The sequence below is a fragment of the Sparus aurata genome, chromosome 14 (genome assembly GCF_900880675.1).
Source record: "Sparus aurata chromosome 14, fSpaAur1.1, whole genome shotgun sequence".
Lineage (NCBI taxonomy): Eukaryota > Metazoa > Chordata > Actinopteri > Spariformes > Sparidae > Sparus > Sparus aurata.
Genome location: NC_044200.1, coordinates 13,131,388 through 13,143,921, shown reverse-complemented (window position 1 = coordinate 13,143,921; position 12,534 = coordinate 13,131,388). Strand labels below are relative to the sequence as shown.

The 12,534-nt window shown below is 41.6% G+C and overlaps 1 protein-coding gene across 5 annotated transcripts in view; it reads right to left on the bottom strand.

Annotated features, from left to right (window-relative positions):
* Window positions 1-1,144: 1,144 nt before the first annotated feature.
* Window positions 1,145-12,534, bottom strand: part of grm8a (glutamate receptor, metabotropic 8a) — a 254,862-nt gene continuing 243,472 nt past the window's right edge. For 4 of the 5 annotated variants that reach the window (XM_030440168.1, XM_030440167.1, XM_030440170.1 and 1 more), the window contains 3 exons: window positions 3,491-3,631; window positions 3,229-3,334; window positions 1,159-1,242 (listed from right to left, as the gene is read on the bottom strand). In XM_030440168.1, coding sequence (XP_030296028.1) covers window positions 1,193-1,242; window positions 3,229-3,334; window positions 3,491-3,631 — 297 coding nt within the window. In that variant the 3' untranslated portion in view covers window positions 1,159-1,192. Of the gene's footprint in view, window positions 1,243-3,224; window positions 3,335-3,490; window positions 3,632-12,534 lie in introns of all 5 variants that reach the window. The other variant, XM_030440171.1, reaches the window with a different exon arrangement.

The following is a 12,534-nucleotide window of genomic DNA, read 5'->3' as shown; positions in this document are numbered from 1 at the left end:
CAAACCATACATTTGAACCTGGTGTTATAGCACTGTAGAAAAAACTAAAGGGATCACAATAGTCATTGGGAGTCATCATATAGGAAACATGAATGTATTTTCATGGAAAACCATTCAATAGTTGTTGAGATATTTCACTCTATAGACAAGTAGACTACACAAAAAAGGGGGAACCAATATAGGGAAAATCACATGAAAAGTATAATTGCTTATTAACGACGTTACCGCTTTCTGTTACCAAACCCTTCTGTCGTCCATCGACTTACCTAGGGATCATTTAAGACGGGAATTTAAAGTGACGCCCCGCAAAACAACAAAACGTACAAACAGCCAACCAATCTACACATTTGCAAAACATTCCTTTATTATAAATAAATCTCCTTTTTGTATAAAAACTGGCATGCTTCAACCATGGCATTTTACAGGTTCACAACCCAAGGCTACAACCCGGTTAGCCAAGACAGCAGGAGGAAACACACTCATCTCATTAAGCAAGGGCGATCCATCAGACAACGGTGAGACAAGAATGAAAAAATCGTCACAACCACAAAAATACTTACAAGTAGAGAAGAACAACAAACATGTTAGAGTCTCATAGATTTTCTCGTACATTTCTCTTTTTTAAATATCTTTTTGAAAATGTAATCTGTTAAATCTCTTTCCTGGCCCCACCTTTGCCCTTTTTAGATATAATGTCTACATGGTTTCTGAGAGGTTTTTTTTTTTTTTTTTAACCTTTTTTTCTTTTCGTGTTTTTTTTTTTTTTTTTTTGTCATTTTCTTTTTTTGGGGGAGGATTTAATAGTTACTCTGTCCGCCACAGCATCCTGTGGCATGTCACTTTTTTCATGTTGTGTCTTTTTTTTTTTTTTTTTTCTTAAACAGTTAAGTTCATGGTAGGACCAATGAGCTGTGAGCAGCGGGGAAGCAGGCACACTTGACTGGCTGTTTATGTGGTCCCACCTCGCCGTGGTTTGATGCGGAACAATACAAAATGTCTCATGCTTGGATTCCATTGGGCGCTCTTGTCCATCCGCTGGGTTCTTCGGCCGATCGGCCAAGAACGACGGCTCCTCTTTTCGTTTGGCACTGCCCTCGAGACACGCCCCCCCCCCCCCCCCCCCCCCCCTTCTCCTGTCCAAACCCTTCCTTCTTCTTCTTCTTCTTCTTCTTCTTCTTCTTCTGTGGTCCCTTCAAATGGCATGATTGCTGTAGCTGACATATGTCGTCTTAGTTGATGAAGCTGCGTGAAAGGGTGGAAAAATGGAAAAAAAAGGGAAAGGAGTTGGGAGGAGGTGCGGAGAGGGAAAAACAGAATGGAGGCAGAGAGACAGATTGGAGGGATGGAGGGGGGAGAGGGAAGGAAACAGATTAGAAAGAGCAGTTGAGAGCAGATTTTGTTACAGATGGTCACGTAACAGTGTCACGTCCACAGTCCACCTGAGTTGTCGGGGCTTTTTTGTCAAACCCATTATGTCTCGTGTCCCCTCAAGCGCTCCGTAGTAAATGTCAAAGTTTTGGCAGGGACCACAGGGCGTCTAACTGCGCCATTGTTACACTCTGATGCTTTCATACAAACCCCTTTTCTGTCTTTCACTCGTGTTTTCGCCATCACCCTGCTGGAATAATGGAAAAAGTCCTTGATGAAAAAAGAATAAAATATAACCTGTATCAAAGAAATGAGTGTTGAGTGCATGCAGGCTGGAAAAAAAAGAAGCTTTTTATTGATATTTTCTGAAGAGCACTGTTAAGCAAAATGTCAAGTACTGGAAAAAAGAGTAGAGGCTCGGGTACTTGCATTCAGCCTGTCACCATTGTGTGAATAAATTGTTGCTCAGGCCATATGGAACTTTTTGCGAAGTGAAGCAGGTGAGTATGAGAGGGCAAACTAACCCTCACCCCCTAACTTTTGCCTATTGAACAAACTGTGACCTGCCTTCTTCACTCATGCCAATAAAGTGCTAATACCCTCTACATCCAGGTTTTGCAGACTGCACAGAAACACTGACACATCCACGTGTTTATGCGATTAGATACAAAGTCGTGTTCGAACGCCACCTACACCCGCAGCTATTAAGAGAAATGCACACATATACACACGCCAAAGGACTTACAAATCCACTTACATTTATAGAATGATGGAAGCTTGCACAAAAACATATGTGCCAACACACACATGCGCGCACACACACACACCCTCCTGTCATTTCATCTGCGGATTGCTGACGCAGGAGAACCGGCTCGACACAAAATACAGCTTTGAAGTGGATGCAACGGTGCATCACTGTCAGAGCACGGGGAGAGCACACCATGCTATTAAAAAACTGTCACGTTTGCAGCTGTTTTGCCATGCAACAAAAAAAAAGTCAGGCGTGAAATGAATTCTTTGAATTAGAATTAAACTTTTTACTTAATTAAGAGCCAAACAGAAGGTCCACACAGGCAGAAATGTACATGAGGGACATTTTTTGTTTGTTTGTTTGTTTGGATAGTACTACTCCAGGGACGTAACACAATGAAGTACATATATGTTATACATGAATATTTCATATTCAGTAGTATTCAGTTTTAATCTCTCTGGATGTGTATGTGTGGTATGGTGCATGTATATTATATGTTTTTTTTTTATGATTTCTGTAAAATGTTACTGCACTTCAACTACTGATGATCTTAAAGGGTAAGTCCACCAATTTTACACATTACAGTGTGTTAGTATGTGAAGCCCGGACAAAGCTGTATGTAATTGGTACTGCACATTGCCTCCAGTGATGTCACTCATTGGTTGCATTGTGGGTAAGGTAGGCATTAGGTTTTAATTTGATTAGAATAGATAAGGCAGAACCAGGGATATTACCCATTTTTTATTCCGTGCATTCTTCTTCCAGTTTATAACCCTGGTGCCTACATTACCCACAATGCGACTTAGTCACAGCGTGCCATCACTGGAGGTAATTTAGCAGTTCCCATGCAGCTTCTTCTGGAGACACAAAAGGCTTTATACTGCTTTTTTTTTTACAATGCAGTAGTACATACTGACACCTGCAAAAACATGTTAATGTTGAAAATTTGTGGAGCTACCCTTTAAGATCATCAGTTGTAACTATAAAGAGTTACCCTTTAATATGTAAGTCTACATGTTTTTAAGCTTTAGATGAACTTCTGTTGATGTAGTAGTTTTATATAGTTTATTATATGTATAATTATAAAAATTTGGTGTTCTCTTACTCACTGTTGGTCTCCATGCTCTCACATAGTTCGGTCTTGACCTCTCCGTTGGGCCGGTCTCCTCCCTTCTGGCTCAGTTTCCCCGACATGGTGGCGGCTGTCACGATCGCCTGTATCATCATCCAGGAAGCCATTGATTTGAAATTAGGATAATTAGCATGGTAAGACTGTGACTGTGTTTTCCTAGTGAATTGTAATCATATTCCACAAATTGACTGTAAGGTTTATTAGAAATTAAATTGAACAAATCAAATTGTCCCCCTCACCTTAAAGCTGCGTTTTCGTTTGGGTACGTTCTGCTCGGGGTGGAAGAGGATGATGTAAACCTTGGGCATGTAGAGCATCCCCAGAGACACAGAGGCGGACAGGCTGAGAGAGATGGTCAGGGTGGTAGTTTGGATATACATCTAGGGAGGAGGAAGACACAGAGAGATGGAGAGAGAGTTAGACATAGAGTCATTTATCACATTTCAAGTGGTCAGAGATAGTCTGTGTAATAGTCCAGACACAGAATACATCTGACGAGGGGAGAGAGGAAGACAGATGGGACAAGGTGGGAAAACAGGAAGTGAAGGATTGTCTAACGAGAGCGGAATTAGCAGGAAAGTGTGTGCAGTGACAACTACAGAGTCACGCAGACAAAGTAGGATCAAGCGGTATATGAAATGATGGCACCGATCAAGTCGCTTAATTGCCCGTGTGCTACGGAGCTTGTCTATTCATCTAAGAACGGTAAATGATTCTTAACATTTTTTGGCAAGCCGCAACACCAGATGGGTGTGGTTGAAAGTGATAGAAATGACACTGAATTGACTTTCAGGCTTGTTTTCCTGAGAGTTTGGACGGAATGAGCAGCACTCAAGTCTAATGACAGAAAATGTGTTTGGAACGAACGGAGACCTTCACCAGGACAACTTATGATGAAGTAGATACGTTCAACTATGACTTTGTAAATAAAAAATTGAACTGAGCACTGACTACCGATGTCCTCCGATGCTGTTACCATAAATACCATCACTGGCTGGCTCCTAAGCGAAAAATTATTATTTTTTTTTTATTTATTTATTTATTTTTTAAATAGTAATAGAAACTGGAGTCCTCCTCTTACTGGCTTCCGCTACATGGTCCACAGTCTGGAGCCAAGATATGTTATTTCATCCCGGAGCTTTTTCACACTTAAATCGATTCCAAATCTTTACAAGGAGACAAAGCTTTCCGTGCAAGAGTCCCTCAACTCTGCTCACGGGGTAGCAATAACCTGCGATGCCTGGACATCCAGAGCTACAGTCTCATATGTGACCGTTACAGCTCATTATGTCAGCAGTTAATGGAAGCTAATGTCCTACGTACTTCAGACGAAAAACTATGGATGATAGCCACACAAGCACAAATATGTGTGAGTTTCTCAAAGCAATGGCAGACGAGTGGGGAATAGAGAAACACGCCCTGGTTCTCGTCACCAACAATGCTTCTAACATGAGTCCGGCTGCTGAGCTTGGCAGCTTTCTTTTAACAGTGAAACACTACATTTAAAACAAATAAAAAAATCATCATTTTGATATTACAGTTACACTATACAATATTGAAGGTGCTGTGAGGTGTTACTCAAAAGATAAGTAAAATAATTCAGCAGCTGACTGATGTTAAATGGAAGATCAATAATCGTTAATAATTGAAAATCGAATCGATAATCGTTAATAATCGAAAATCGATTTGTAATCGAATCGAGACTTCAATAATCGGAATCAAATCGAATCGGGAAATTGGGCCGATTAACCACCCCTATATAATACTGTGTTAAAATCTGACAGAACACTGTGACCTCACTGTCAACAGGACAAATCCAATTTTTCACCTGGTTTGCAGTGTGTTTTGGCTCAGGGAGCTACCAGCTAATGGAGCTAATATCTTTAAGCTAATGGCCAAGATACTAAGCTAAACACATAGCAGGACAAGGGATTTCTGTTCAGACACATAAGACAGTGAACTTCAGACTAATTTGACAACACTGATAGTCAACAGCACAGTTGGAGGTAAAAATACATTGAGTGCCAAGACTAACAACTATAAAGGATACTACAGTGGCCCTGAGGGTCAAAACACATTAACATCTTTGACACACATTCCACAAAACACAATACAATTTCAAATTTTAAATGTTGTGGGGTGTTTTTCCAAGACGTTGTTGTTTTCTGAAATGTCACTGTGGCTTGTGAAATGTGTTTTTCTAAAATGTTGTGTCTTCCATAATGCAGTTGCAAGCTTTGTTAAAATGTTGTTTTCTGAAATGTTATGTTTTTCAAAATGTAGTTGTTTTTTTGTGAATTGCTGTTGTATTTAAAGAAATGTACTTGGCTTTTGCCCCTTGGGGCCACCATAGAATAATTAAGTAAATAAACAACGTTTTGATTTGGGGTAGATAAACAGTTATTTCAGGTAAGAAATTATGGGATGGTGATGAAAAAAAGTAAGTCTGCAGCACAGTACATGAGACACTGCTAGGAAGATAAACCTTCGTTTTTTTCAGAGACTGAACTGTTAGCAAGCAGTTTAAGGCGAGTTGAATGACTGCAGCTGTGCTGTCAAACAGACAGACAGGCAGTCACATACTGTCCTTGAGGGTACTAGTTAGAGGGTATAGACACTGGAATGAAAGACAGATATGATGACTATCCAGACAGAACTGTTATGTACATCCTACTAAATTTAACCGCTTTATTACGCTATTCTTAAATTCTGCCGAGAAAATCGGAGGACAGTGATAATGAAAGAAGAAGACACTCTGGCAGACACACATATACACACTGCAGTGGACAGAGCACTAGTCCTCAGGTCCTTAGTGGGCTTCACAGAGTAGTTTGGAGGAGGACAGACCTGACACAGTTGACAAGCTCTCAAGATATGGAGCTCATCAGGAGAGAGCTGTCTGCGGCGTACTGAGAGAGACAGACAAAGGAAGGAGGAGTGAGAAGGATGGAAATATGGAAGGGAACAGTAGAATATAAAGACATAGTCTGGAAGGGAGAGTGATAGCGAGGTATGGGGGGAGGTGGGAAAAATGAAACAAAAAATGATGTTATGAGATGAGGGCAAGTGAAGAAAAGAGAAGGGGAATATGAGTTGTGAAGACACTGATGAAGTGAGAAGGAGAGCAAGAGAACAGAAAGACAACAGTGGCCAGCTAGACTGTCAGAAACTGCAGAGACACACTGATTGAGACAGTGCTGGTAACTGCAGTCTGACAAGAAGGAGAAAGTAGAACAGAAAGAAAGTAAAGCTGCACTGTTAACTGTGCAGGAACTAGAACCGTTTCTGTACATGCTAATGGTACAATTGCGGCATGCAGCACGGGCAACTGAAAAAGTCACGATGTATAGAGGTCCTGCTGCACAGACTCGATCAAGAATAAAGACTTACTCTAACTATCACATACAATAAGGTGCTACCCAGCAACACACAAGAAATATACATATAGTATATATGTCAAACATTTTATCTTAAAAATTTGCAGCCTCTGTGATTTGGATTTTGAACTTGGTCAGGGGCTGGGATGCCTTGGTTCCCACTTTTGCCTGCCACCGGGCGCACATAACACCCAGGCATCTGATCGGGATGCCTAGAACTCACTGGAGATTATATATCTCATCTGGCCTGTGAACACCTCAGGTTCCCCCGGGAGAAGCAGCAAAGTGTCTCAGGGGAGGGCGATGTCTGGAATATTCTGGTTAGCATGCTGCCACCGCCACCTCACCTCAGATGAGTGGAAGGAAACTGGATGGATGGATGGACTTAGTGATATCGCAGTTTTGATAATGGTATAATTAATCATGCAGCCCTCCATACACATAAAGTGAGTACAAAATGGACAAGTGAAAGGCTCACTTTCTGTGACTAAATATTTTTTTAAACCATGACACTCTTTGGACAAAAGTAGACGACAGGGTATGCTTAATTTTCTTTTTCTAATTTGGTAATTGAAGCCAGAATTATTAGCAGACTGTAAATGCTGTAAATATGCCTCGAGGATAGGTTTCATTTTTGCGGAAAAAAAAACAAAAAAACATTAGGCCATTTGTGGAAAATAGGAAGAGGACATTATAAAAACCAAAGCGAGTATGACCTCAGAAGTTACTGCCCTGAGCTACCATGGCACGACTGTTTAACCAGAATAGAAATGAATAGTTTTATTTTCTCTGAATACAGTAAGTAATACATAACATGTCAGCAGAAACATATCCTTTGGTAAAAGGATATTCTCAGGAGAACCTGACTAGACCTCAAAAACAGGAAGCAGTCAACAAAAAAACACAAATCTAATAATTGGTCAGCTCAATGCATACAGTCTTCACCTCTCATCCAAGAGGCTTCTTCATATTTTAGATTCTTACCCTAACTCTGCACATTTGTATTTATGAGTAAGCGGGACTTAAACCCTACGATGGGCCATCGATATCATATGTCTAACCCCAACCCTTCCCTCACCCTTAATCTAAACCTAATTCTACCCTCAACAATAAAAAGAACTCCACATACTTCTATATAACTTTAAAACTATTTTTATGTCCTTTTCTACCACTCCCCTGCGTCCTTGTACACTTAATTATGTAAAGCTCCTTGAATTGCTCCTGTGTATGAAATGTGCCATGTATAAATAAGGTAGCCTCACCTTGCCTAAACCCAAGTCTTAACCCCCAAACATCAATCTCAAGGTCTCAAACTTGGTCCTCGCTAATATGGAGTAAAGAGAGCATGCACACATGCCTCTGGGCGTGAGTTGATAACATTGACAGTAGCCAAAGGGAACGGGGACTGCACAGCCAATAAACTGAAGGCGAACTGGCACACACACGCACACAAACACACACATGCACTTCCTATAGGCACTCCAAGAAAACTATTACAGTATGTAAGTAAGTTGTGTTGTATTGACAAAACATATACATGGACCATGCTTACAGTATACAGACAGTATTTATAAGATTTACATGTAAATGACTTGGCTGACATTCCTGCGGTACCATCACAGAGTGGGTCGGCTGGTGTTACAGAGCCCTGCCTGCAGCTCCCCCACAGGCTCCGATAGAGGCTTAAACTCCACTCGCAATCCACACACTCACACACAAAGCAGTCGTAGTTGTTTGAGACGAATCAGCAATCAAGCAAAAGGAAACAAGATCACGAGCGAGAGAAGTAAGAGAGTTTGCCATATTGTTTCTTCCTCATATTCCCTGCCAACAAATTGCACTCAATTGAATTGTACTGATACAGGGATCAGTGAGCGGCTGTATCACAGAGGAACAGATGGAGTGTTTTCAGTGGGAGAGACGAAAGATACTGGAGAAAAGAGCCAAAAAGGAATGACCTGGAGAAGAGAAAAAAAAGAAAAGCATGAATAACAGTGTAAATGACAGGAAAGGGGAGATTCCCTTAAGCAGTGAACTTGCTCTTATCAAACCAGCAGGGCGCCCGCTGATAGACGCTTCCATTACATCTAGCCTTCAGTCCATAGTTGTGGCCTCAAGCTGTTATTTACCCAAAGAGACACATACAGGCACGCACTGAAGACTGAAACTGTCCTCCTCCGTCCCCGCTGTCCACTGCTGATAATGGCTAAAAATGTGCGCGTCGGGAAGAGAGCTCTATTATCCCAGAAGTCACACTCAGAAAGCGGACGATTAGCCACGGATGGCTGCGCACAATGTGTTCCCTCAAGGTTTAAAACATTTACAGACGGAGGCTCTCCGGCCCGTGATAGGGAGAGATTTAAGAAGAGGAACAGAGGGGTGGAGTGATGGTTGATGTGCTTTTAACACCTGAGCAGAGAGGAAAGGGGGATGGAGGAGTAGGGGGGGACAGGAAAAAATAGAATGGGAAAGAAAAATGCACTCTCGGCTCTGTGGACAAATACTTGGCTTAGCTTGGTGCTTTCTTTTATTCTGGTGGTTAAAGAAAGTGATGCTTTAGCTAAAATGCTGGTCAGTGAGTGATATTGCCAAAATTGAGTCAGCAGTGCTGATTATGGAGGAGTGCTTTTATCGTCCTCTCAGGGGTACTCGGTTTAAAATATGCTCATCTAAGGATTTTTGTTTTCAGCCCCTTGTTATTTCCCAATTAGTGGTTAAAGGACATTTCCACTGTTGTTTAACACATATCCAGGGTTCTTCCCAGACGGTGGAACAGCGGTGCTGCGCTGCGCTGCTATACTGCTAGCTCAGCGCCACTATAGTCATTTTCAATGTTAGCTGCTTTATATCGGGCGTTTGCGGGCTGCCGCAGTATTTTCCGTCCGTCCGTCCCCCGGCTGATGGCGAGGAGCGCCCCCCCCCCCCCGAGCATCTGATGTCGAGCGTCTCTCGTTTCCCCCCCCCCCATTGGACATGTTTCACTTGTTCCATTTCAGTGTTTATTAACAATTAAATAACTGTTAACTAATGTGTTATGTGTAATTTATTACTGATGGTGATTATATTTGTAACTTATTTTCTTTTTTTCATACTGAAAATATTAGCATTTTATTCTCATTCTACAATGACCACACACACATCGTTGGTCCAGTAGGCCACAATCATCAGGATCTCCTGGGTGTTTGTGACTGAGCTTGTTTTAATAAGCCAGAGGAGGCGCTGTGCTCAGGTGTCAATGAGGCATGAGCGTGATAGACCATGCAGCACCATCAGACCTTGTTTCCATTCAATGTGACTGTCACACAGGAAGTACACTGTGCATACAATGCTGCCATCGGCCAACTACTTCAATTGAATATTCCTCCACCATATTCAAAGTCCTGGTTACTACAGGTAGAAAAAACAACCTTCCAGGCTAGCAACTTACACGTTGAGCATACGACGAGTTGGACTATACACTATATGGCGGTTAACATTTCTGCACACTGCTGATTCCGATTTTTGTATTAATTCACTATTAAACATGTCAAATCACATTCACATTACATGTTTCTTACCCGGCTTTCATATTGTTAGTTGAAGGAGATGGTGTAGAAGTTACAGACGAGAAGGCAGATTTTCAACATTTGTAACTAGACATTATTAATTTGATGATGATTGATGTGTTGACAAGACTTTGAAGCATCTCCAGCCACGTTGTTGGCAACCAAAACACGTCAATTAAGCCAAAACATTATGTTTTGCTAGACCTTACCACGTGGCTTTTGTGACTGAACCTAAAGCATGAGCACAGTGTTGACAGAAGATAAAATTGAAAATTAAATGTAAAATTGCAACATAAAGAGATGAAAAGCTTCATTACATCCATGGTTTTAATGGCCAGAATTTATTATGGCAATTGGGTTGGGATCGGAGTCTGTAGGTGGAGCAGAGGAGTGTGACCTCCAGATACAGGTGCATGTGAGAGGTCATCTTTTTTTCCTAGATGCAGAGGAATAAAAATAGCAAGACTTTTAGGCTTGATGCCAAATCCATTTTTTTTTTCCTCAGGGTAATATGACCACCATCTTATCTAACAGTGCAATGCCATTCAATGTAAGTCACCGAATGGCTGTATAAGAATGCAATTCCCAGGAGACATGTCTGATCCCTTGAGACAGACAGATTGATAGTTAGGCCACCCATCAGTGAGTTAAGTGCAAAGAGAGCAGTCTTCTCGTCACAGCAGATAGCTGAAGCATGACAGCTTTCCTGGACTGCCAGTCTGGATCGGCTTGGCTGTGCTATAGAAACAGCCTGTGAACACTACATCAGAAGCAGATTAACTAAATTACACCTATCTTCTTCTGCAGACACTGCAATTTCCACTGAGATGGAGGAAATATACGACAAGTGCACATTAAGTGTGAGCCCTAAAACATATGACTTGTAAATGAAGAATGGCATTGTCATGGAGCACATCTAGCGGGCGCCTCGCCTTTCAAAATAAAAGGGCGCTAGAACTTACAGAAGTCGTACTTGATTGCTGCTTTCAAAACCCGGCTGTAGGGAATATATAGAGCCGCACACACACACACTCTCACATACACAAATCCTGACCTCTTATGGTTGATGAACCAAGACACGCAACACTCTGAGTCATTACACTGCTCCTCTGATTTATTGCAAACTCTTTCATATGTACTGAGTGAGAATAAGGGGTGGTGAAATCAAAGAGCTCTGGCCAGCAACATGGCCAACATAGCCAACAGCAAGAGGGAGGGGGAGACAGTTAGATACAGGGAGACAGAACGAGAGAGACAGATGGCGCTTCGTCGTGGGCACGTGGGATAGAGAACAAACAAGTGGAAGTAACACAAAAAAAGGAAGCAGGTGAACAAGGAAGAAGAAAGAAAGCAGACACAGAGAAAGACATGTTGATGACAAAGCAGTGATGAAGGACCGTGACTGAAGTAAGGAACAGAGTCCTCCAGCTCTGATGAAATACGTTTATTTTTTCACACAGGAGATTTATGAGGAAACTCACAGGTGTTGCAATTAACACAACTTCACTGTGATAAACCAAGCAACAAGATTTGTGTTGTGTTGCCAGGGAGCTGAGTAGTTACCTGTTGTAATTTGTTGGCACTGCTGTGCACAGTGTGGCATTTTTGATAAAGTATTTAAGGCAAAATCGAATTCAGTTGATAAGTTCAGTTGATAAAAGTGTTGGTAATAATAGTAATACACAGGAAGTCAGGTGAGGTACAATTCACATTTGAACCGAACCGGAACGGGTATCTGGAATCCAGTACCCAATGGTAGTGTTGTAGTTCTCAAGACTGGTCCCAAGACCACTTTTTGATGGTCTCATCTCGGACTCGACTGCATTTTTGCCTGGTCTTGTCTCGGTCTTTCTATGGTTTGCATGTTAAGCATTTTAACAATAGTGTGTCTTGCAGCGTGGGACTTGCACAGGTCTTGACCTTGACTTGGTTTCAATCCCTCAAATTCTGGATCTTGTTGATACACTCTGGTCTTGGTAATGACATGGTCTTGGTTGAGGTGATCTTGTCTACAACTCTGCCCAACGTTACCTTTTTGACAGGGACGTGCACATGATTATAGAGGGGCAGGGGCTCAAAGTCAGAAAGGGCAGTATGTGCGCACGCACAGCGCGCCAACATTTTTTTTGAGGCCTTAATAACACAATATGTAGATTAATTAATGTAAAATTAATAAACAAAGTACTTATAGAAAGCTAACTTCTTAGCTGTGTATCCTGTGTAGCTGTGAGAGATATGCAATTGCCATTTCTTTTGTGTCAACAAGTTATTGTCAACATGAGTTTATTCACATTATCATAACTAGTGCAGTGCCCGTAGGAAGCATGTATTCCTATAGAAAAGTGGAAGGTTAAGTAGCTT